General features: G+C 38.6%; 1 protein-coding gene across 1 annotated transcript in view; it reads left to right on the top strand.

The window, feature by feature from the left end:
• The window catches only part of THSD7B (thrombospondin type 1 domain containing 7B), an 876,032-nt gene that overhangs the window by 327,429 nt on the left and 520,980 nt on the right, over positions 1 to 27,623 (top strand). Inside the window, exon 5 of the mRNA XM_059052359.2 lies at positions 4,015 to 4,184. Within this exon, the coding sequence (XP_058908342.1) occupies positions 4,015 to 4,184 (170 nt within the window). The remainder of the gene's footprint in view (positions 1 to 4,014; positions 4,185 to 27,623) is intronic.

Genomic DNA, 27,623 nt, shown 5'->3' on the forward strand with positions numbered 1-27,623 from the left:
CATACATACCTTTACATTAACTGAGATAGTCTTTCTCAAGTTGTTTCCCCTGTGTATTCAGTATATGAGTGGCTGACAGTGTTCTCTCTCACTAATGATGGGGACATTGGAGTCATTTTTACATGAACAGATGATGGCAGGTTTACCTCACATTCACAGTGACCAGGGAGCAAAATGGAGAATTTGACTTCATGGCCTGGAAAAAGCATTACTCTTCAAAAAAAGTGTCATTGCACCATTTGGTGGAAATTTGAATTTTTACAATTAGAGATCCCTTTATTTGGCTTATATGTTGTTTCTCTTTTTAACTTGTACTTATCTCCTGAAAGTGCTAAAATCTGACCCTATGTGACCACAGCGTTCGAATTATAAAGTGATTGGCTGTATGATATTCTCAAACTGTCTTTGTGTTTGAGAGTGGAAAGAATATTATACTGGCAGTGTAAAATATTACTGGGCAATTGTCAGTGACACTATCATTGTCATCAGCTGATGACATTTTTTTGCTTCATCCCAGAAAGCAATTCCTCAGACCAAGGCCAGCATTTATTTGTCCTCATCATGGCTGGGCAGGTAGCTACCTGTCATCCACGGACTTGCTTTTTATATCTGCAGACCAAGTTTCATGAGTTTACCATTCACCATTTTAATCTAAGATGTGCTTTAGAACCAGATATACTTGTGTATGCATCCTGCTCTTTCACTTACTTAATTATGTGACCTTGGAAAATGTCTTATTCTTTATGCCAATTTTCCCATCTGTAAAAGAGGAAATGATATTTTTTTCATAGGCTTGTTGGGAGGATTACATGAAGTCATGCACCTAGATTTGTTAGCACAGTGCCTCGTCCTGAGTAAGCATGCAGAACATTTTGGATGTTATTATTGGGGGATTTGTCATGATACCCTAGAAGCCTGAATGAATGATTGCTTTGTCTATCCTGTTCAGCTGGGGTGTGTGACAAGACAAAGGGATCCTAGGTCACGTTCGTAAGGTGCTATGAGGATCAACTAATTGTTTTCATGTCATGGCCGTTTACTTGAGGCATTTCTACAATTGGTTTCAAAATGCTGCTCACCCACAAAAGGCAGGACGCTGGCCTTTGAAATGCCCCCTGTTTCCCTCCTAAGCAGAAGGACAAAGTGTGGCTGGGTTGAAAGGCATCAGAGTTGGGAGAGAGAGGGTGGAAAGGCCTGATCTTTGACGTGGACTTAGCCATTAAAGAGAATGCCCCCGGCATTCTCAGAAAGTCAGAAAGCCAAGTTGTCCGGAGGCTGGAGGACTATCCCCATAACAACTACTAAAGGAGATAGCAAGCAACGTTTAGCTGAGTGGTCTCCTTTGATTTCTTATTCTGTCAGATCCTAGAGACACTCTCCCAGGTTGGTGGAATTCAGACTGTTCAGTTTTCATGGCTTCTGCGTGATTTGTGATTAAACATAGATAGTGCATTTGAAAAAAATAAAGAAAAAAAAGATAGACTATGAAAGGACCTGCATTTTAAAAAGGAATTTAGAAGTCCTTCACTGGTGTGTTTTTTCCTTTGCCTCTTTCTGCGTTGGTATTTTCTCTGTGGTAGTAAACAAAGCAGTAGTGATAAATGTCTTCTATATCTTTAGAGAATTTGTTGTTTGCCAATGAATAGAATTTGGGTTTTGGTTAATGAGCTACCAACAGGATTTTTGTTACATTATATATAAGACTATATATATATATATATATATATATATATATATATATATATATAGTCATTAAATTTTCCTTTTCATTTTTCTCCATAATGACTTCCAAAATTCCTCCATTGCTAATTCTTATAGGGTCATGATAAATTAATTGAAAAAGTAATTTGTACAGCATGGCCCATTCCTTTCAAACAAGTGAACAAATTACTCTGACTTTCTATAATTCTAAACTCTCTAAGTTTCTTTTATGCTCTTTGCTGAACTTTGGTTCTTGGAAGTTAGACCATGGCATTCCTGGATCCTTAATATTAGGATTTTGGATGAAATCAATTAAGTTCTTATAAGTACAGTGTTAGGGGTGTGTGTGTGTTTCCAGTGTCAGCAGGGGACAAAAGGCAGGTGTAGAAGGACACAAGAAAAAAGGGAATTAACATTTATTGAACATTTATTATACTCCTTGATTCACATTTGGTATTATTATCCCTATTTTACAAAATAGAACTCAGTGAAAGTCACATGACGAGTAAGTGGCAAGGCTCAGATTCAAACCACGTCGGTTTGACTCGAAAGCATGTTTGCTGTCTATACTGCACTGCCCCTTTTTGCCTAACTTTATGTGCTCACTATATCATAGGAGCCTTGAAGTCAGGGCTATATCTGACCTTCTTAATAGACAGAGAGCTCTTCTTTTAGGGAATTATTGGAGGAAAAGGGTTTGAAATGAGAATGTGATAACCATCAATAACCCACCCCTACCTCACTGTGCCTTGCCCTGGAGTCCAGAGACAAGCAAGCTATGTACCCTGAGACTCAGAGCCACAGGAGACAAGCCTTCTGCCTGGGTCACCATGAAGCCAAGGGTGACAACTCTGTCTAGTGAGGAGAAAGGGCTTTGGAGCATCACCTCTGGAGAAGGACCATCTCTGGGAAGACCTGGACTTTTCTCAATCTCATGCGCAGGAATTAGAAACATATTATTGTCTCTATTCCCCTAGTAATAAACAGGAACTGAACTCTACATTTCAGACTCTTGCCCAGCCCGGTGACTGATTTTCACTTGGAAAACCCTGTGAAAATCAAATAGTGAGGCAGAGGGAGAAGAATTATGACAACAAACCCCACAGAATTGTCCAAATTCTTTTTCTACAATGGGCTTTTCACAAGACTGATGATCCTCAGCTTTCAAGCTTTTTAGAATGATGACACTCATTGTGAGAGGCTTTGCTCACTCTTAGGTTTCTTAGAGATTTGCTTCCTGATTTTGATGTCTGTTACTTGATTTCATTTTTACTCTGGTTTCTATAAGGCCAGGGCCTTGGTGACACATGTTTATTTTTATTGCTACTTTTTCTTTTAAACAATCACATAACTGAGAAAACTTTCCTTAAATCTGAAACGGGACAGTGGATATGAGAACGTTCTTAGGTTTGGTTTACTGTTCAGAAGCTAATGAGTCTTCTGGTATTTATGGGAATGCTGTAGTGTTATGTTAATGCTGTGGGCTTGAGGAATGCTGTAATAAGCCACAAAAGGAAATTCTGTCTGAAATCATTCTCCAGGTATGAGTGTAGTGTTGTTATGGTTGTTGTGTTTTCTGTAAGTTATGTACAAACTTCACTGTGTTTTTTCCTTTTATTTGTGTGTGTGCGTGTGTGTGTCTATCAGTGTGTATCTCAACCAGTTGTAAACCTGGAAGACATATTCTAAATCAGTATAACCATGGCATGTCTGTATATGTAAAAAAAAAAAGTACTTGTCAATTAAATATAGTGGCACATTGTGAACTCATTTTTAATATGTATACCCTTATCTTAGTGGAGTCAAACTGATACAAATACCTATATCAAGAAGGTTGAAAAATTGGAGGTAATCTTTGTCCATTTAAACTAATATGTCCAGACATTCATACACTGGCCTACTAATTAAAAAAGAAAGGCCAACTTTCTCCCAAAGTCATCTAGAGGTTTGTAAAATGAAACCCCATGACAAGTTTACCTGCTATGAATTAGGCTCAATTGGTTTCCAGCTCCTTCCCTTGATTCTGTACTCTCTTAGAGCTTTAAGGCTGAGACATATCTACTGTTTATCCATATTTCCTTCCTTTGTTCCTCTGGGCCTGTGCTATAAGCATGATAGGCTGCTGTGATTTTTCTGTATGAAATAAAAGGGATTTAGTATTCAAAGCTGGTAAACATCTTTATCCATAGGCAAAGATTTGGTACTAGAAAGAGAGATGATTATGTACATTTGATGTCAATGACTTAAGTTTCCTGTAGAATTTTGTATTTTCCTTACTTCTTCTTCTTCTTTTAAACAAATCAAACCAAACAGGTATTCCTGGAGGACCTCTGAATGGAAAGAATGCCAAGTCTCTCTCCTCCTCAAGCAGCAGGACCCCCACTGGCATGTGACGGGACCCGTTTGTGGAGGTGGGATCCAGACCCGGGAGGTGTACTGTGCCCAGAGCACACCAGCATCCACGGCACAGAGGGCCAAGGAAGGTAGGCAGCCAGTTCTGGGGACAGATTCTACTGCTGATTGGAAGGGAAATCAACACCAACACCATCTTCTCATATTCTCCTTGATATAATGGACCATCAGCATTCACAAATTTAATGTTTTGTTGACTCTTTACAAGCCATCCTTAAGTTCTGTTACTTGAAGTAGTTTGGAATAGTCAAAATAGTACTGCTAATAGTATCAGTCTCAAAGGATTGTTGTGAAAATTAAATGAGAAAATATACCTAAGATATCTAGTAGAAATGACTGCTACAGTCTAAGGGGCTGGTGCACTGGAGGGTGTCAGTTGGTGAAGAGTTAGTAGCATTCTTTTTTTTTTTTTTTCTATAAGAGAAGTTTTTTGTGAATTTGTGAATGTGGGAAATTCTACAGACATATCACTTTCAGATATCAAGGATCCATTCATTTATTGCCAGGTTTTAAATAATATGAAACTAAGAAGGAGGAAAACGAGGAGGAAAAACAACTTTCTCCATGGTACGCTCTCTATTAGGCATGTATAATACAATCCATTTGTTTCAGAGTTTAGGATAGTGATAACATATAAGGACTGAAAAACTGGCCCAGATTTATTTAAGTCAATGGATTGAAAAGCTAAGAGTGTGCAGTAATGCTTCCACTCTAGAAAAATGTAAGGCCTGTTCCAGGCACATTTGAGAGCCCAACAGTGCCCTCTGTACAAGTGGTCAAGGTGAGGATGTTTCCTTGAGTGTGCATGTACATTCTCTGTTGTAGGACTTGGTTAGAGAGAGAAGATGTGAGATTTCTTATTGTGGAAATACATCCATTTCATCCTGTAAAGCTTTTCGTACCAGGTGCCTTTTGTGTGTGTGTGTGTGACATGGACTCTCATCATTTCAGAGGCCATGACCATAGCCTTGTATGATTCAGCTCATGACTCATAGAAGGATCATCTTTGCAGATACCTTAGGATTTGCTTCAACAATTGAAGTTACAGTGTCAAATTTATAGGGCTAGAGTTATTTAAAAATTAGTAGTTAAATTTTCTTCCTTCTCTAATGTCACCTTTGGAAAGTGACAATTTACACACTTTCTCTTCCAGCATAGAACATGACTGTGCTTACTCCTCTGAATTTGAAAGAACGAATTTAGATAAAAAGCTTCAGATTATTCTTTCAGACCTTGGTGATCTTTCTATTCTGCTTTTTCCTTCTTCCCTTTTACTGTTGTCTACAGTACTAGGATCTTTAGGGGTCAACACATATATAAGAATTTTGTAGAATTGATATATTATGATCAATTTTCAGCTTCAACATTTAATCTTCTATTGACATCTTCATCTTCGTAAAGTTTCTTTAGTAAAAGTAGCTTTCTTATCGATCACCTATTTCTAAAGCCTCTTCAACCTTAATCTTTCCAGCTTGCTTAATGGGAACATGCTGAGCAGGAAGTTTGTAATTAGCAGGAAAGTGGAAGGATGGTGTTCTAGCATTGGAAGTCCTATGCTACATGTTGGGGGATGTTAAATAGAGGAGGGGTGTTAAGTGCAGATTTAACAACCTATTAAACTCTGGTACAGTGTGCTTCAGGCATCTAAAAAAGAGGAAAAAAATCTTAGGCCAAGGCATACTTCCAAATTAATACTTTGGTATACATGGAAACAGAAAGCTCTTAGAAAGCCTAAGCCTGGTAACCCTGTTCTCAGGTGGGGGCACTTAGATGTGGGGACAAGATACATACACATGGATGTATATAACGCAACAGTGTACTCTTGTAGAAATTTGAATACAGTAGTCAAACTATTGCTGCATTGGAAAATACAGAACAGCCACATTGCATTAAAGGCATGGTAAAAATTACTACTTATCTTTGTAATCATTACAAAGGTTTGATTTTGCTCTTGTTTGGAAGTGAACCAGAAAGGTTATTTAGCCATTACTTTCCTTTCTTATAAATGCTTTAATTTCCTGCTGTTATTATTTATGGATATACCTTGACAAATCTGGCAACATGAAAATTTCTTCTTGGCTCAAGTCAATTTTTCAAGAGAACAATTGAATTGCAGTTACAAGGGACCAAGGAGTGTTTTCCCAATTAAAGAGGCAGAGTTTAAATATTTCTAACCTTTCTGGTAATGCAGTAACAAAGGCCAAAATTGATGACATTTTTTGCATTTCAGTTTTTATAAAGATCCACTTTTTTGTTCTGGGTTTTAAAAATTATTGTTAGATTTGGAAGGGAGAGGGGATTTTAATAGCATTGATTTTGGAAACTCTTTTCTCAGTCATAATTGACTTTTCCACAAGGTTAAGTTTTCCTTTGGCTCCAGGATGCTCTGTTCACTCTCTGAAGTGGAATTGCTTGACTTTTCTTTGAAAATCCCATCATCCACTGTGAATTAATTACTCTGCATTCCAAGAACCTGATCTTAGAGGAACCTACAATATTAGGGAAAAAATAAGGTTAATTTCCATGGATCTCTCATGAAATAAAATGTACTAGAATATCTAGATACCAGAATAAAAACAACAACAACAAAAAAAAAACAGAAAAGAGTGCTAATTCTCTCCCAAGGGCCTCAGAGTCTCCTGCTGGATGCTGAGGCTGAATGGGACTTCCTTGCTGTTCTTTGCCAACTTATTCTTGTTGATAGCCAATTCTCCATTTGACCTCAATTCAGAGTGTTTGTCGGAATAGTATCATAACATCTATGGCATATTTGCCTGGTTCTTCTGTTCATTGTCCATGTGGTGTTTTAACTGCAGCCAAAATAATGCTATAATAATCAATATGAGAAGTGTTACTAGTAATAGTAGACAAGCCAATAGATTGTGAATGAAAATGTAGCAGAGTATTTATGATTTTGTTTACCAGTTATTGTTGTAGAGAGAATTATATTTCTCATTTATAGTTCAGAATCACCAGCAAGAATGATGCTTACCTATAAATCTAAAAGCTTGGATTTGGTGAGACCATTTTCTTCTTGTCCTTTTGTCAGGTGAAGTTAAAACCACTCAGCCTGCATTCAAGGGATATTTCTCAGATGGTAAAACATTGAAAGAAGGGATGCACTTTCAAAAATCTACTAAAGACAGGGAAAAATTTATTCCATTCATGACAATGTGGCCTAGAGATTGGCATATCAACAAATGTGGGATATGAAATGGCTTAGAGATGCAGTGTATTTATATGGTGAAGAAAACAAAACAAAACAAAAACCTAAAAACTAAATAAAAAATTGGGAAAAGATATTGGTGTGGTGACAGTTAAGCACCAGGTTTTAAATTCAGTATTTGGCATTAAATGGACACAGCTACTTTAGAATGCACACAACTTAGCTTTGAATTGTTAATTGTGTTAGTTAACCACTCCACACCAGTAAGATAGTTCTTGAAAGTCCTATGTCTCTATAATGCTGGGCCCAGAGTTGGCATTAAAGGGAACGTGTCCTAGTTTTAAATATGTTGGTTTGGTGAGTAAAAAGTGGATTACCATCACACATAACTTTTTTTTTCAAAAATAATTTGTTATGTGCTAGCTATATTTTAGGGTCTGTTCTAGACACTGGAATTGTAAAGATGCCTCATTAATACAGTCTTTTAATTGTGACAACAATTGTACTAACAATTGTGCTATAATGTCTTAGGTAATGTGTCTTCAGTACTGTGTTACATTTTATATATATACATGTGTATATATATGTATGTTTGTAATACATAGGCCATATATATATGTATGACATAGTTAAAACCATGTAATGATGCCTGAGAGTAATCTTCATAATGGAGATAATGCTTCAAGAGAGTTTGGAGGATCAACATGAAAGCATGTTCTAAGTGGAGACAGGGAGAACATATGGAAATAAGTGGAGATGTTTATATTCAGTGGTGGCATGTGAAGTGGTATGAGAGGAGCACAGGAAATAAGGAAGTTAAATAACACTGAAAAATTAGTCTCTAAGAAGGAAATAAGGAAGTTAAATAACATTTAAAAGCTAATCTCTAAGAAGGATGTTACATAATGATTAAGGATCAATCCAAGAAGAATATGTAATGTAACAATTATAAATGTATATGCGGGCTTCCCTGGTGGCGCAGTGGTTGAGAATCCGCCTGCCGATGCAGGAGACACGGGTTCGTGCCCTGGTCCGGGAAGATCCCACATGCCGCGGAGCAACTAAGCCCGTGAGCCATGGCCGCTGAGCCTGTGCGTCCGGAGCCTGTGCTCCGCAACGGGAGAGGCCACAACAGTGAGAGGCCCTCATACCGAAAAAAAAAAAAAAAAAAAAAAAAAAAAAATATATATGCAGGCAACATAGGAGCACCTGAATACATAAAGCAAACATTAACAGACATAAAGGGAGATATTGACAGTAACACAATAATAGTAAGGGACTTTAACATCCCAATTACATCAATGGACATATCATCCAGACAGAAAATCAGTAAGGAAACACAGGCCTTAAATAGCACATTAGACCAATGGACTTAATAGTTATTAATAGATATATACAGCATGCAGTCCAAAAGCAGCAGAATAAACATTCTTCTCAAGTGCACATGGAGCACTTTCCAGGATAGATCACATGCTAGGCCTTAAAACAAGTCTCATTAAATTAAAGAACATTGAAAGCATATCAAGCATCTTTTCTGACTGCAAAGCTATGACTCTATAAATCACCTACAAGAAAAAAAATTCAAAAAACATAAACACATGGAAGCTAAACAATATGCTACTAAACAGCCACTGAAGAAATCAAAGAAGAAATAAAAAATACCTGGAAACAAATGAAAACAAACAAAAACCCAATGACCCGAAATCTATGGGACACAGCAAAAGCAGGTCTTAGAGGGAAGTTTGTGGCAATACAAGCCTGCCTTGGGAAATAAAATCTCAAATGAACAACCTAACCTTATACCTAAAAGAACTAGAAAAAGAAGGAAAAACAAAACCCAAAGTTAGTAGCAGGAAAGAAATTATAAATATCAGAACAGAAATAAATGAAATAGAGACTAAAAAAAAAAAAGACAATATAAAGATAAATGAAACTAAGAACTGGTTCTTTGAAAAGATAAACAAAATTGATAAACCCTTATCCAGCTTCATCAAGACAAAAAAGATGACCCAAATCAATAAATCAAAAAGGAAAAAGGAAAAAATGAAACTGACACCACAGGAATACAAAAGATCATAAGTAATTACTCTGAACAACTATGTCAATCAAATAGACAACCTAGAAGAAGTGGACAAATCCCTAGAAATGTACAGTCCCCCAAGACTGAACCAGGAAGAAATAGAAAATATGAACAGATCAATTACCAGTAATGAAATTGAATCAGTAATTTTAAAAAATCCCTACAAACAAAAGTCCAGGGCCAGATGGCCTCACAGGTATATTCTGCCAAACACTTAGAGAACAGTTAACACTCATCCTTCTCAAAATACTCTAAAAAATTCAGAAGGAAGTAATGCTTCTGAACTCATTCTGTGAGACCAACATCACCCTAATACCAAAACCAAAGAAACTACAAAAAAAAAAAAAAAAATTATGGGCCAGTATACTGATGAACATAGATCCACATATACTCAACAAAATTTTAGCAGTTCGAATTCAACAATACATTAACCACATTGTGGTTCAATATCCACAAATCAATTAATATGATAAACTACATTAATAACTCAAAGAATAAAAATCATTATTATCTCAATAGATGAAGAAAAAGCTCTTGAAAAAATTCATCATCCATTTATGATAAAAATTCTCCACAAAGTAGATACAGAAGGAACATAATAAAGGCTATATATGATAAGCCCACAGCTAACATCATGCTCAGTGGTATGACAGCATTTCATCTAAGATCAGGAACAAGACAAAGATGCCCACTCTCAACAATTTTTTTTTTTTTTTTTAGAGGTATGCAGGCATCTCACTGTTGTGGCCTCTCCTGTTGTGGAGCACAGGCTCCGGATGCGCAGGCTCAGCAGCTATGGCTTATGGGCCTAGCCACTCTGCGGCATGTGGGATCTTCCCGGACAGGGACATGAACCAATGTCCCCTGCATGGGCAGGCGGACTCTCAACCACTGCACCACCAGGGAAGCCCTCAACAATTTTATTCAACATAATATTTGAAGTCCTAGCCACAGCAATCAGACAAGAAAAAGAAATAAAAGGAATCCAAATTGGAAAGGAAGAAGTAAACCTATAACTGTTTGCAGTTGATGTGATATTATACATAGAAAATCCTAAGGATAACATAAAAAAAAAAAAATCTCTGGAGTTCATCAATGAGTTCAGTAAATTTGTAGTATTCAAAACTAATATATAGAAATCTGTTGCATTTCTATACCCTAATAACAAACTATTGGAAAGAGAAATTAACCAAATAACCCCATTTATGATCACATAAAAAATAATAAAATACCTAGGAATAAACCTAACTAAGGAGGTAAAAGAACTGTACTTGCAAAATTATAAGACACTAATGAAAGAAACTGAAGACAACACAAACATATGGAAAGATGCTCTGTACTCATGGATTGGAAGAATTAATATTGTTAAAATGACCATACTATTCAAGGCAATCTACACATTCAGTGCAATCCCTATTAAAACACTAGTGGCATTTTTCATAGAGGTAGAACAAATAATTTAAAAATTTATATGGAAACACAAAAGAATAGCCAAATAATCTTAAGAAAGAAGAACAGAACTGGAGATATCACATTCCCTGAATTCAGACTACAAAGATATAGTCATCAAAACATAGTATTGGCACAGACACAGACACATAGATAAATGGAACATAATTGAGAGCCCTGAAGTCAACCCACACACTTATGGTAAATTAATCTATGACAAAGGAGGCAAGAATATACATTGGAGAAAGGTCAATATCTTCAATAAGTGGTGCTGGGAAAACTGGACAGCTACATATAAAAGAATGAAATTAGAACATTCTCTAACACCATATTCAAAAATAAACTCAAAAGGGATTAAAGACCTAAATGTAAGACTGGAAACCATGAAACTCTTAGAAGAAAATATAGGTAGAACACTCTTTGACATAAATCATAGCAATATTTTTGGGGGGTTCTGTCTTCTAAGGCAAAAAATTTAAAAAGCAAAAATAAACAAACAGGATCTAATTAAACTTAAAAGCTTTTGCACAGCAAAGGAAACCACAGATGAAACAAAAAGACAGTGTACTGAATGGGAGAAAATATCTGCAAATGATGTGACCAGTAAGGGGTTAATACCCCAAATATGCAAACAGCTCATACAACACAGTTTCAAAAAAAACAAACAATCCAGTTGAAAAGGCAGAAGATCTAAATAGACATTTTTCAAAGAAGACATACAGATGGCCAACAGGCACATGGAAAGATGCTCAACATCATTAATCATCAGAGAAATGCAAATCAAAACCACAATGAGATATCACCTCATACCTGTCAGAGTGAACATAGTCAAAAAGACCACAAATAACAAATATTGACTAGGATGTGGAGAAAAGGGGACCCTTGTACACTCTTGGTGGGAATGTAAATTGGTGCAACCTCTGTGGAAAACAGTATTGAGGTTTCTCAAAAAAATAAAAATAAAAATAAAATAAAAATAAATAAAAATAAAAATAGAACTACCATATGATCCAGCAATTTCACTCCTGGGTATATATCTGAAGAAAACAAAAACACTAATTCGAAAACATACATGCGCTCCAATGTTCATAGTGCATTATTTATAATAGTCAATGTATGGAAGCATCCAAAACATCCATCAATTACATGAGTGGATAAAGAAGATGTGGTATATACATATATACAATGGAATACTACTCAGCCATAAAAAAGAACAAAATTTTTCTATTTGCAACAACACGGATGGATCTGGAGGGTATTATGCTTAGTGAAATAAGTCAGACAGAGAAAGACAAATACTACATGATGTTATATGTGGAATCTAAACTATAAAACAAATGGATGAATATAACAAAACATAAACAGACTCACAGATGTAGAGAACAAACTAGTGTTTAACAGTGGGGAGAGAGTAAGGGGGAGGGGCAATATAGGGGTGAAGGATTAAAAAGTACAAATGTCAGTTTGCTAAGAGAATTCTCGTGAATGGTCATGTCCTATTTGCAAACTTATTTTGCAAAAACTTACACAAGAACTTTTTGAGATATGAAATAAACTAATTTACCTTATGAACAGATGAACAGATTTCTTAAGGGACTATTGAAGGAGGTATTCCACCATCATTTGAGGATCGAGAAATGTCCTTTACCTAGCTTTAGAAATTGGTTTAAAAGTCAATAAACTCATTTGGGTGTGAGAATAAAGTGTCAGGAAAATAATATGCTTAGAAATTCCCTTAGCATCAACACTTAGAGGAGAAATGAGACTGCTTCAATGGGGTTACAGCATTTTCTCTTGTTTTATAGTAACAGAGAATCACAGATAACTGGATGAAGTAATCTTTGCTAATTAATAGCAGGATATTGGATGGCAGTTCACATGAGACCAAGAGATAGAAGACTATTTGCCTGTAATATTTCTACCTTGGAAACATACTCAATTATTAGGAATATATAGAGTATATATGAAAATAATTCAAATATTCTCTCCAAAAGTGTGAAAGCTGATAAAAGTTTAAAAGGAAAGGAACATTAAATACTTAGAGGGAATTAGGTCACCTGGTGTCTAAACTGAGATTAGTTTCTAGTGGTTCTGTTTTATTGCATTTGTATCTCAGTTTAGTGATTTTTAAAATCAAGTGTAACAGACTTATTTTAGTATGATATAGCAAATGTTTACTGAATTACTGTACTTAGTAAAAATATTGAAAAGTGCCTACTTTAAGCATTCATTAGATTATCAGCCTGTTCTTGACATTAAAAATTTTTTTTAATTTATCTCAGGGTTTAATTCACATGATTGAAATAAGAGTGGGAGAGGGCTTCCGTTGACAATTGATAGAGGCAGGATATTTGAGGAGAAAGTCTACCACTGAGTAGAAGTTACTCCTTGGGGGGAAGAATAAGCTTGTGGAAAAATGGGCCTTTTTTACAACATGTGAGCCCTGCTTAATTTGATCTCCTAAAAAGGAAGAACACATGTTCTTTTTTGTTTAATATGTTATATATTTATTCAGAATTAGCACAACTGAATTGATAATTCAGTACAGTGTACTACTGACACCAGAGTATGTGGCATCACAGAGGAGAGAGATTGTCAAGAACCTAGAACTAGATGTGAGTTTGGATTTTTCCAGTGGTTTTACCAGTAATAGGTTAGCTTTTCTAATCCTAAAATTGCACTAAGACCATACTCCTGTAACAACACATCACTTTTTGCCTGATATCTGGCCATTCTTATTGTCTTTGTTATTCATTAAGCTGTAAAGCCCTTGAAAGACATGCTGGGGTCCTGCTTTATATTTCCAAGTGCCAGCATCTATCATGTAAAGGGCAAATTTTTAATGCTGTGGAATTCAAAATGGAAAGCTCTTCAAGTGAGAGTGAAATACTGAGTTTTGTTAATTTTTTTTTTTTTTTTTTTTTGCTTTTTGGATAACACAGAGGAAGAAATTGTTTTACTGTTGACAAAACCAAAATGATCTTCTATGTGGAGATCAGCATACCATGCCAAGGCCAGGTGGTCCAGAGGCCCTGGAATGAAATCATCTTAAATAGAAGATACGAGGATCATGAAGTGATGGAAATGGTCCATCACTTGCAGAAAGATTGAGGAGGAAGGTAAAGGAGAGAATACAAAGACAGTCACTTGGCCAGCTTGGACTGAAACTATGGCTTTACCCAGTGGTCTTGGCTCAATACACTAGGTAGTTGATTTTTGAATAATTTTTAGAGTTAAATATTGCCCCCTTTGTTGTTCCCCAGAGAAAAGAGATCATGGAAACCACAAATGATTTCAAATTATTTATGTCTATCAGTTTTTGATCTTTAACAGTCTAGGAGAGGAGATGAGACAAACAAATAACTACAGAAATAAGTGCCTTAAGAGAAAATAGGAATATTAGGGAAGGGGAGGCTAAACCAGTGAGATGTGAGGGCGATAGGGTATGTTTGTTAAGAAGAAAGCTTTTACATATGCCTTAGCAGAAGGGCATGCTTTAGACAGGGGTTCATATGATGGGGACAAAATCCCAGGTGAAGCAAACTGTGGGAGTAAAGACACAGAAGTGGAAAGTCATAGAACATATTTAGAGTAAAACCAGTAATCAAGTTGGACATGGATATGGAGTGGATGAAGCTAAGGGCCATGGATTTAGGGTAGAGACAGAATTCTAGGCTGTGGTCTTTGGCCTTATAATCGTCATGAGATGCTAGAACTTGAAGTATTACGCTCTCTATCCCTGTGCAACACTCTGAGCTCCAACAATACTAAACTTTTTTTTTTTTTTTTAACATTCTAGACCTTTGGAGCTAGTCTCTGTCTGACCACTGACCATGATCCTAAGGTTTCCCTCATTCCCCTTCACCCTCATGAACTTCTCCCTAGCTCTGAGCTATCACCTGGATAACCTCTACTTCTTAGAAACTGTTTCCTCTGGGAATCCTTTGAGATGACATAGGCTTTCTGCTCCCCAGTCATGTTATTTCACTGCATTGTAATTGCACTGCTTGTGTGCACTGTTAACCAGGCTACCGTGCAAGGTCTGTGATGTTAGGGACCTCATCTGTGTTGTTCACTGTTATTTTCCCAGCATTTAGCACAATATCTGGTAAATAAAAGATGCTTGAACTGAATTCAAGCTTTGCCCCTTCTCATGTTTCTTTTACCACCTTTGTCTTTCTTTCTCTTGGCCAATGCTCTACACGGACATGGTTCTCAGTCCATTTTCAGACTTGGATAAAACAGCACATTGCAGTGCCTGAGATCTGGCTTCTTGAGTAGCAGCTGAGGGGCCGGTAGTTCAACCTGGGAGATACAACCTGAGAGGGTGGGAGACTTAGCTCCTTGAGGAGTGAAACGTCACTCAAGGGAAACGTGATTTAGCACGTTTCCAGGCTATTCCCAGATACCTGTATATTATTCCAATATCTTCTTTTTAATTCTTCCGGAGAAATCCGGTTTTCCAAATACACAAATCTGGCCTATATACCTTTGTGTTTTATTGTATTGGGTTGGCCAAAAAGTTCGTTCAGGTTTTTTTCCTATCATCTTATGGAACAACCCGAATGAACTTTTTGGCCAACCCAATAAAATGGTAGCCAGCAAAACACATTGCATAGTATTGCTTCATATTTTCCTTGCTTTACTCCTGGTGTTTTTTCCCCTGTCACTGCCTCCTTGCCTTGCAACTTGCAAAGAAAGTGGGTTTTTTTGGCTGTGCCCTGTGGCATGTAGGGTCTTAGTTCCTCAACCAGGGATTGAACCCATGCACCCTGCAGTGGAAGTACCTAGTCCTATCCACTGGACTGCCAGGGAATTCCTAGATAAAATATTAATACCTTAATTCTCATCATAAGCTCTACTTTCTAGAGGACTCAGCGACAACAAAACTCAGTGAGTATGTATTGAAATAAAGAATGAGAGATGCTATTTTTAAGGATTTATTATAATAATCTAGATGAGACATAGTATGAGCCTGAAGGATGGTGGCAGCTGTAAAAGCTCTTCTTTTTCTCTTTCATTTTCCTTCTCTTTTTTCCTCTCTCAACCTCATTTTCCTTCCTCTTTTATGTATCATTCAATTTTTTTTTCATTTCTTCCTGTTCCTCATCCTTTCCCTCTTCTTTTCATCTGGCATAAATCTTGAGAACATTTTCAGTACCTGTGGTCGACTTCACAGCAGTCAGTACATCGTCCAGCAAAAGGAGGAAGAGCTCAGTAGGTATTTCTTGAACAGATGAGTACAAATCCCTGCATCTAGTCTTACCATTCAGTTTCAGGCATTTCTTTTCACATTGGAACAGCTCTTCTTTTCTTTCTGATCATTCACATACACCTGCACTTCATTAATGAACAGTTAAGTTCTTTGCAGAGTCAAAGATTGCATTTGGAAAAAAACTGCTGAGACTAGTGCATTTACGATCTCTAGTTGGGTGTCTCACTAAACTTCATTTTGTCAGCTGGATTAGATTTTTCTGGAACACCAGGCCAAGAGGTAATGAGGTTCCTCTTGGCAGCACAATTTCTGAAACAAAGTTATCCCTTCCAAATCTATTTCTCTAGCTCTGTTGAATACGTGAATGCAAGTAGGTCATAGAAGAAATACACACGTATTGTCCAGCTCTTCCTGCAGGAAAGTTTCACAACTTTCTCACCAATTTATTTTAGTCATTAGCATTTTTCCATGCTCTAGTTTGAACTTCACACCAGGTTCTGTCCTCAAGAGGGAAGAGTCACTTAGTAAGATCTCTCTGTGTTTAAGAATGGTTAAATTACTCTTTGTGTCTTCTGGCCATTTTCTCAATAATGGAGGGAAGAATCAATTTCCATGTCAAGGAACTTCCCTGGTGGAGCAGTATTTAAGAATTTGCCTGCCAATGCAGGGGACACGGATTCGATCCCTGGTCTGGGAAGATCCTACATGCCGCGGAGCAACTAAGCCCAGGCACCACAACTACTGAGCCCTCAAGCCACAACTACTGAAGCCCGTGCACCTGGAGTCCGTGCTCCATAACAAGAGAAGCCAATGCAATGAGAAGCCTGTGCACCGCAACAAAGAGTAGCCCCCGCTTGCTGCAACTAGAGAGAGCCTGTGTGCAGCAATGAAGACCCAATGCAGCCATAAATAAATAAATAGATAGATAGATAAATAAATAAAGGACCCTTTGCTTTAAAAAAAATTTCCATGTCAAGAGAAAAGCTGAAAAAGCAGCTGAATTGTGATACCCCTTCTAATTTTAAGATTCTCTGTGTCTCCATGTGGAATATAATTGTAGTTCATTTTATTCTTTCAAGGTCTGCTTTTCTAAGACTTTGATTTTATTTCAAACTGTTGATGAAATGTACCTGAGTTGTCCCAATGCTTTTAGGCTTGAAGCTCAGTACTGAACCCAGATGTTTCTTTTGGAATAAGCTATAGCATTTTAAATGCAGTGTTCCCACATTGTACTTTTCATTGTCCTGCCCAACCCCATATCAGATTCTTTCCCAGGGTTCCAAACTTTAGGATATTGTCTCTCCTGCTGCCAAATGTTCATGCTAAAAACCTGGGCAATATCCTTGGCATTTCACTCTCATTCACCTCGTTGCCCATACTCAGTCTGTCACCAAATTTTGTTAGTTCTGTTATCGAACCAAAACTTGGATCTGCTCGCCCACATGGGGTAAAGCCAATCTACTGATGCTGGGTTGTGGTGAAGGTAAGTGCAGCGTTTATTGTAAGTTGCTGTACAGGGTATCTGGGACAGCTAGCACTCAAAAAGTCTGAACTCCTCTATGGCTTTCAGCAAAACTTTTTTTTTTTTTTTTTTTTTTTTTTTGGTACACGGGCCTCTCCCGCTGCGGAGCACAGGCTCCAGATGCGCAGGCCCAGTGGCCATGGCTCACGGGCCCAGCCGCTCCGCAGCATGTGGGATCTTCCTGGACCGGGGCACGAACCCGTGTCCCCTGCATCGGCAGGCAGACTCTCAACCACTGCGACACCAGGGAAGCCCCAGCAAAGCATTTTTAAAGACGAGGTGAGTGAGGGGAGTCCCAGGGCATGTGATCAGCTTGTGCATAATTCTCCAATTGGTTGATGGTGAGGTAACAGAGCAGTGACACAGGGGTTAACGGTATCAATCCTCAGGTGCCAGTAGGTCTGGGGGCTTCGTGCTCATAGTCATCAAGTAGTTAATTTCTTCCATTCGGTGGGGTTTTAGCATCTGTAAAGCAACTCAGGAAACATGCATCAGATACCGTTATCTAGGTACTCCATAGAGGAGCTAAAGCAGAGGATAAGGGGGTCAGGACTGTTCTGGGAAGACCCACAGGGTCCTGCTTGGTTACAACTCTACTATTTTTTGGTTTGTTTGTTTATTCTATTTATTTCTATCTCCCTTCTAGCATTATTTCTCATTTGAACTACTGTAATAGTTTCCTGACTTATTTCACATGGTCTCTGCAGACACACTACCTCTGTCCACATTCTCACTCTGTCACTTACAAGCTGTGTGGGGATGATTATCATTCCTAGCTCACAGAGCCTCTTGAGGACTAAATGAACACACGCCCTTACACATCACTTAGAACAGAGCCTTATACAATAAGCACTGAATAACTATGAGCTATTATTATTTTTCTTTTCCACACTCCAGCTGAAGCAACTTTACAGGAAAGCTTATCTGAGTCTATTGCTCCAATGCAAAATGACTTCAGTGACTCCCTCTGAATTAAACCTTCATAACGTCTCTCACATAGCCATGTATGATTTGGCCCTGGCATACCTCTCCAGCCTCAACACCCTCCCTTCCACTCATTCTTTTCCAGCCACATGGTATGGCATTGAGCAACTTAGTTGACCTTTCTGTGCTTGAGTTTCCATCTTGCGGCTAGACGCTAGCATCACGTAGTCACCTAGGCGGCAAAGAACAAGAGAATCATGGACCCAGATCTTAAACATATTGATTCAGAGCTGATACTCTTGCACAGTACATTTAAGAGACTAGTCATTGTGTCCCTGTTTCAATGAAGAAGAGTGAGGAAAGGAAAGGGGGAATCCCCTGGCTAAGCAGCCATTTTCTAGCAATGGCTGTACACTTTGGAAGAGAAACACAGATCTTTGAGGGGCAGCTCGCTGTCTCTGCCACAGGTACTCTTTTCTATTAATTAATTACCCCTGTATTTAATTACCCCTGATGTATTTAGCATCAATTTCCTATTGATGCTGTAATAAACTTAATGACTTAAGACAACACGAATTGATTATCTAACAGTTCTGGAGGTCGGAAGTGTGAAATGGGTCTCACTGGGCTAAAATCAAGATGTGAGCAGAGCTATGTTCCTTCTGGAGACTCTAAGGGACAATCCATCCCTCACTTTTCCCAGCTCTGGGAGCCCCCCCCCTTATTTCTTGGCTCATGACTCCTTCCTCTGTCTTCAGAGCTACCTGGCAACATCTTCAGATGTCTTTCTATGACCTTTATTCCTCCCTCATCCACTTATAAGGATCCTTGTGGTCACTTGGTCCCACCTGGATAATCTAGAATAATCTCTCCATCTCAAAGTCAGTTGATGAGGAATCTCAATTCGACACCAACTTAATTCCCCTTTGCCATGCCACATTATGTATCACAGGTAGTAGGGAGTAAGATTTAGACATTATTCTGCCTACTCAAACCCTTTCTCTTCTGAGAAATAAACCAATACTTGGGATTTACTAAAATTAAACAAGAGGGTGGTCCTTGTGAATATATGGGTATGTAGTATGATGTTAGGGGGTACAGAGGTCCAATTAGCTTACAATTAAGAATTTAGGCGCTGAAGTTGGGATTGCCATGTTTGAGCACCAGCTCCCTTGTTTCCTATCTATATAATGTTGGACAGGTCACATAGCCTCTCTAGGCCTTCAGTCTTCTCCTCTGTAAGATGGAGATAATACAGGACTTCCCTGGTGGTCTGGTGGTTAAGACTGTGCTTCCAATGCAGGGGGTGAGGGTTCGATCCCTGGTCAGGAAACCAAGACCCCACGTGCCGTGCAGTGCAGCTAAAAGTAAATACATGAATAAAAATAAAATAAAATGGAGATGACAATGGAGTTGTCAGGAGAAAATGAGACAATCCATATTTAAAGGAGAAAAAAATAATCATAGCTCAGTACCTGATATATACTGAGCACTCAATAAGTACAAAGTGTTATTTGTTCTTTTTCAGAGAGTAAAAGCTTTGCTTTTACATTTATCAGGTCCCTGCTGTTGGTGACACAGTGTATCAAATATTAGAGATGGAGGGATGCACAAATCAACCTTGACTATCAGGAGGTCAAAGCCAATTTGGAGAAACATAAAAATGAATTATGTAGATATAATATAAAGAATATTATATTCCAGGTGTGTAAAAAGTATTTTTCAAATGCAAGATTAAAAAGCAAGCAACCCAGGGCTTCCCTGGTGGCGCAGTGATTGAGAGTCCGACTGCCAATGCAGGGGACACGGGTTCATGCCCCGGTCCAGGAGGATCCCACATGCTGCAGAGCAGCTGGGCCCCAACGGTGAGAGGCCCGTGTACCGCGCAAAAAAAAAAAAAAAAAAAAAAAAAAAAAAGCAAGCAACCCAGAAGAGGAAAGGAGTACATCTTTTAAAGTTTCTATTAAAATGCAAATAGTTCAGCTTCTTCATCTGTAGAATGAGGAAATTAGAATATGATCCAACAGCAGAGTTTCTTTCACTAATAAGATTATGTGATCCATTCTCTCTGGGAAGGGCGTGACTCAGGCACTCGCCAGATACTTCACTGCCCTGCATCTGGTATGATGTGTATAGGAAAGGTCACTCCTGAAGCTCCGTGTCAGTTAATATCTTCTTGAGATTAGTCAGTCACCAGGAACATGGCACTAATCTGTGAATTCTCTACGAGTGCCTTCAGAATCCACTGCTAACAGATTTGGTACTTCCCTAGAAATTGGGAGTTGGGTATGTAAACATCCCATTCAAAGCATCCCAGTTGACTTTAATGGATGAAGTCCACAGACCATGACTTAAGCATTCTGTTGCAACAGTCTGACACAGGAAAAGCAGTAGATGTGTGAATTTTGGAATGGTATAATAAAAAGAACATAACAAAAGTTTTGACTTTTTCAAAATGTTCCCCAGGGCTGTTCAGTTACTTAATTGAAATGACCAGTCATAAAATGAGTCTCCAGGATTTCTTCATATGTAAACAGAGAATTGAAAGACAAACAGTTCTAAAGAAAATGTGAAGTCTTTGTAGCAAGAGCTATTTGTAAGCTCAAATGTGAATAGCTGACACACACATCTCAAGAAGAGTAAAGGGTCTCAGATATTATTCTACTTGCCAGAAAACATGTTTGCCTGCAACCTTTTCATAAAAACTGGCAGAAGACATGAGACCCCTTGGTCAGAGACAAAGGGCATTTGTTACTCACAGCCATGTCAGTTGCCAGAATGTCATCATTGGTACTGGTTTCTGGAGGCCCAGTTCCCATAGTGCAACACACAGGGGCCTCTGATGCCTGCATGCATAGTGAGTTGTGTAAGGGGAGAGAGATATTGAGCCTTAGAGACCCCAGTCTTTCATAATGGGCTGGAAGCAAACCTGTACAACCTTTGCCCTAGAGGGTGACTTTATCCTTCTCTTCCAAGGCTATTCGCTCTATAAACATACTTTAAGAAATAGTCTGGAACAAAATCTGTCATTATCTCTGATCACAAGATATGCAGAAATATGACAGATCCATGGAGAAACTCTCCCTACAAAACAATAACACACATGCGTACACATTGGTTAATATATCCCTTACAATGAAAAATGTAACAAATTGTATATAGTCAGTGATCTGCTGGTTTTCTGATTATAATCATGACCTAGTATCTCCACTGTATGAAACCATAGAATGCCCCATGCTCTCCAAAATCTTTGATTGGCTAAAAGCAACCTCATATTACAGTATCCTATCTTGTGGTGTTAGTTCATAAAAGGCAATTATTACAGTAAAAATACACACACAATCAACAGATACTTCTATTTAGAAAATGTCCTCTCTATTTTGAAAATTACAGCATCCAGACTTCTGGGAAATGTGTTCTATTTCCCTGAATCAAACAGAAACTGTAAAAGTATTAGGCTATTGATGTGCACCTTTATCCAGCAAGCTCTAAGAAGAATTTATTAAGGGTAGAGAAACAAATATGTAACATATTAGCTTCTCCTGCAGAAGTTTTTGAGATGTGAAATTTTAAATGATTCTGCCAAATTGTTGCTAATATTTTGGAAATTCTACTCCAGACAATGAAAGGTTTGTACGTATAACTTGCCACCTATTAATCTCAAGGTAACAAACTTTAAAAAAAATAAAAGATTTTATTGTGGGCATTTTCAGATGTACATGAAATTGAGATAATAGTTATTACACTTCGATAAATAGAATTATGTGGAAAGAAATACTGAACTGAGAATGAAGTAAATAGAATTCTAATTCTGTCTGTACCACTGATGATGATACTTAGCCTTAGGCAGATGGGTTACTCAATTCTGGCTTCCATTTATCCCTTTATAAATTAAAGATGATAGAATGTATTCATTCTCACCTCATAGGTATATTAAATACTAGTGGGAAATGCAAATGAAAAAAATTAGTTACATTCTGAAGAAAATTTGTTTATATGTAATTATCTTTTTCTAGTTACCTGTATAGTCTCCTTTCCCTGAAATAGAATTGATTGGAGACACTACAGGTATATCATTTCCCCAAAATTCTACACCTGCAATTTTCTTTTTTCTAGTTAGGATATACTATGAAATTGATCAGACTCATTTTGTATTCTTTAGACCGGATAAAGCTTGAAACCACATCTATCATTTTTTAAGACTGATAACTTCATTTAAATAAACTATGTAGTTATTTGTTGATTTAAGAGTACTTTTCCACATTTATGTGTTTAGGCTATGAGAAACTATTATCTGAAGCAAGAGTTAAAGAAATGGAATCTTGGACTAATTGAGAGGAAAATTATGTAACATTTAAGCAGTAATTATCAACAAACTTGGTGATATGAATGGCCTATGGTACTTGTCAAATGTATATGTTTCTCAGCTCCTCCCCTGACATTCTGTTTCAGTGGGTCTAGTGTGGGTCTAGAAATTTGTAAATTTTTAAAGTGATACAACAGGTGATTCTTATACAAGAGGAAGGTTAGGGAACGTTGACACAGTTTAGTATTTCTATCCTAAATATGCAAATTGAGACCTGCAGTAGTTGAACTTGCCTGATTCTCAGTGCTGGTTCGTGCAGACCTAAGGGTAAGCCCAGTGCCTTAGACTTCTATTCTTTGCCCACTTTCTTCACCCTATTACCCTGGCCTAAAAGTTAATGTGCTTACAAAATATGCACCAGGTCTGGAAAGCGGCCCCAGGAATTACAGAGCTCCTATAAGAACTTGTTCCAATGATAACTTTAGATGTCGAGGCTCAGTGTGGAGTTTGCAGCTTTAGCATCAAAGCTTTGAATGACTTGCTAATTCTAATTGTTTTCTAGCTAGGATTTTATGGGTTTCTGTTTCCTGGTTATTCTTACCTCTTATAGAAGCTACGCGGCTTTTCTTTATGACCCTGCAGAAAACTTCTATTGTGATAATACTGTGTCAAAGATCCTTGAAAATCTGTAACCTGTTATAAAGACGAAGATGATTATTTTTGTACTCGGTTTCCAAATGGCTCGAGGTAGACTTAAAGCTTAAAAGACATGGTGGCTATATACCAGGCATCAATCTATAAATCTTAATTTAGTAAGACTTTCTCTGTCTCTCTCTTTTATTCTTAGTAGGGGGGGAAACCTTATACAGTATAATTTAGACCCTGTTGTCACAAGTAAATGTGATTTGTTCTTCTTTTTATGTCAGAAAGAAGGCTTCTTAAAGGAGCTTTATTTTCTTTTTCTTCCTGTCCTATTTTGAACATTATATAATACTTTTAAACTCAGCTTTCCACAGCAGTTTCCTCATTCCATTTATAATTACAAGCATTTTTTACCTATCTGTTGACCATTTTTATCATGGGGTTGGGAACTTATGAAATAGATCTGCTTCTGAGTGCCTCATGATCATTTCCAAATGAGAATATGGGTGAGCATTTTGGGGAAAATGTAGGACGTGAAAGAAATTTTTATTCAAGTGTACTTAAACCGTAATATGTTTTGATGTTTATGCAGAGGATTGTTGAGGCCGTTGTGGGGGCGGGGGGGGGAGAAAAGGAGGTCCTTCATAACTCAAGTAAGAGCCACCTTGGGAGGGGGTAGCATTGGAGAGATAGAGGAGAGAGCAAGGGGCTGGGTGATGGAACTGACAGGTGGGTGAGGCCCATAACTAATTGTGGATGTGGTCAGGTGAGGTTGATTTCAAGGGCCTGGATGAGACAGTCACTGAAAAGACACACGTTGCACGGCTAATTCCTTCACATATTTTAACAGTATATGTAGCCTTACCCTACTTGCTCAAAGGGTTGCCCTGTATCATCATTTATAATCTCCATAATTACTAGACTCCCCACTCCTACCTCAAACCCACCTCCATTATCAGAGAAGCCATGTACACATCTGTCCTTGAAAATGTTTCCTTTTAATTGGAGAGTATTGGAATAGACCAGGAAACTTTATTACTTGTGTTCATGTAACATAGGAGCAATACATTTATTAACTGCCTAATATTAAGTGACTGTCTCTCAGCTCTAGTCTAACCCTTCTCTCTTTTTGTAGGTGAAGGCTAGAAGTCAAAGTATAACCTTAGCAGTGTGGTCGTGACCATTCCTGTTATCTTTACTAACTGAGATAGTGGAATCATGGTGTTTACAGTTTGAAAGGGGCTGGATTGATTGTCTGGTGCAGACCTTTCTCTGACACGGTGATTTCCTTTTGAAGCATCCCTCAGTGTAGTTTGAGATTGCATGCTAGTGATAACTAATTTATTACTATATAAAGTTCCAATTATTGCATAGACTTCTCTTATGTTAAATTGTTTCTTGTTAATTTCCATCCATTTCTCCCAGCTCTGTGCTTAGGAGCTACTAAAATTGATCTATTTTGTATATGAAAACCCTTCAAAATTTAAAGCTAGCCACACTAAACTCCCTACATTTTTTCTCTCTATACCAAACATTCCTGTCATCAACTTTATCTTCAAGGGTCATATTTACATATTCTTTCATCATAAAGGATGCTTAATGAACTCTAATCATTTCATAGTGAAGTATGATTTCCCTTCTGTGTGGTTACTTGTCTGTTTAAAAATAAGCCTTTGGGGCTTCCCTGGTGGCGCAGTGGTTGAGAGTCCGCCTGCCGATGCAGGGGACGCGGGTTCGTGTCCTGGTCTGGGAAGATCCCACATGGCGCGGTGCGGCTGGGCCCGTGAGCCATGGCCGCTGAGCCTGCGCGTCCGGAGCCTGTGCTCCGCAACGGGAGAGGCCACAACAGTGAGAGGCCCGCGTACCACAAAAAAAACAAAAAAAAACAAAACAAATAAAAATAAGCCTTTGAATTTGGCCTGGGATTATCATCACACTGAATACCCTGTGAAATCTACCCTCTTCCCCTGTTCAGAATTGGTTTGTTTTCTCCCTCCACTTCCATGTCTAAAATTTCTTATGTAGTAAGGCCCTAAATAATTTATCTTAAAGCAGCCTAAAGGGACAGAGTTCCCTGGGTGAAGGTGGGGAGTATAGGAATTTTAATGGGTCATCTAGTTATGTGGAGTCTGAAAAAAGAAGTTGGGCAGATGGGGCCCCAGTTTCTTTCTCTAACAGAGTAAAAAGGGATTCCCCTCCCTGCCATGCAGACAATATAGAAGGCTAACTTGTTTTCCCTCTGGAATAAGTGCTTCTCAGATGTTAATGAACATGCAAATTACCTGGCCATCTTTTAAAACGCAGATCATGAGTCAGTAGGTCTGGGCTGGGATTGGGATCCTGCATTTCTAAGCTCCCAGGAGATGCCTGTGCTTTTGCTCCATGGGCCACACTTAGAACAGCATTATCCAGTAGAAATCTAATGTGAGTCAAAAATATGAGTCACACAGTAATTTTTCTAGGAGTCACATTAAAGAATTCAAAAAGAAAAAAAAGTCAAAAGAAATAGGTGAAATTAATGTTAGTATTATACTTTATCTAGCCTAACATATCTAAAACATTATTATTTCAACATGCAATCAGTATAACAATAACTGAGATATTTTAAAATTATTATTAAATTAATTATTATTAAATTATTTTTTGTATTAAATGTTGTATGTATTTTGTACTTATAGCACATCTCTTGGATTAGCCACATTTCAAGTGCTCATTAACTACACTTGGCTATGTGGCTTCTGGGTACCATATTGGATCGTACAGCTCAAGGTATAGAGAGTTGGATATCTCAGAACCTGGGAATAATACAAATAACTAGTATTTGTTGATGCTTGCTTTGTACATGACACTGCTATGAGACGTAAGTGCTATATAAATGGCTTAGATGAGTCATTATTATTCCCCATTATACCCATAAGAAAGAAGGCTCTACGCTGGCAGTAACTAGCCTAAAGTCACAATGGCAGGGCCAGAATTTGATCTAGAGTCTGACTCTGGAGCTTGTGTTCTTAACCACTGCTCCAGGGTAGGGGGCCCTCTGAGGGAAGCAAGTCCTCAAGGAATGGGCCTGGCGTTTGGGAAGGAAAGGCCAGGCAAGATGGTTCCCTATGATGGGGTGTGGCCCCTAAACTCTGACACTGAGGTGCAAATTGCTTTTTTAAAAAAAAATTATTTTACTATTTATTTATTTATTTACTTTTGGCTGTGTTGGGTCTTCGTGGCTGTGCGAGGGCTTTCTTTAGTTGAGGCAAGCGAGGGCCACTCTTCATCACGGCGCGCGGGCCTCTCACTATCGCGGCCTCTCTTGTTGCTGAGCACAGGCTCTGGATGCGCAGGCTCAGTAGTTGTGGCTCACGGGCCTAGTTGCTCCGCGGCATGTGGGATCTTCCCAGACCAGGGCTCGAACCCGTGTCCCCTGCATTAGCAGGCAGATTCTCAACCACGGAGCCACCAGGGGAGCCCCAAAATGCTTTTTATGGATAGATGTAGTTTCCCTATGGTATCCTTAAGCCTTTGGTGGTGTTGATTAACTTACAGGTTAGTGACAGAGGCTGCCTGTTGACCGTGCCTGTGGGGATTAAGGTTGCTGGGGAAGTAGGGGGGATTTTGGACCTCCACCTGCAGTGATGGAGCCGAGGCCACCGAGGCACCTGGGTCAACTGGCCTAGCGGTCCAGAGCGGAAATGGGATCTGCCCCAGGAAGCGATCTTGCACTCTGGGGGAATCCTCAGCCCCATTCCCGGGGCCAGGGCTTCCACAGCTGTGTGGGGTGAGGACTTGAATGATTTGGTTTGCAAACCAAAGGGAAACAGCAAACCTGCGGGCCCTTCTCTCCCATCTCAGCAGTGGTTGAGGCACTGGTTATGTAAATTCCATCTATTCTGGGCTGTAATTTACCTGGAGCAGGAGCTTCATTTTATTTTGACAAGCTACACGATCTCTTTGTCTACTTTAGATTATTGATCCTTTTTTTTTTTTTTTTTGGCGGTACACGGGCCTCTCCCGTTGCGGAGCACAGGCTCCGGACACGCAGGCTCAGCGGCCACAGCTCACGGGCCCAGCCGCTCTGCGGCATGTGGGATCTTCCCGGACCGGGGCACAAACCCGTGTCCCCTGCATCGGCAGGCAGATTCTCAACCACTGCGCCACCAGGGAAGCCCTTGATCCCTTCTTAACCAGGATGTTTCTACCTTTTTCACCTGGAGA

Source organism: Kogia breviceps, chromosome 2 (genome assembly GCF_026419965.1).
Source record: "Kogia breviceps isolate mKogBre1 chromosome 2, mKogBre1 haplotype 1, whole genome shotgun sequence".
Lineage (NCBI taxonomy): Eukaryota > Metazoa > Chordata > Mammalia > Artiodactyla > Physeteridae > Kogia > Kogia breviceps.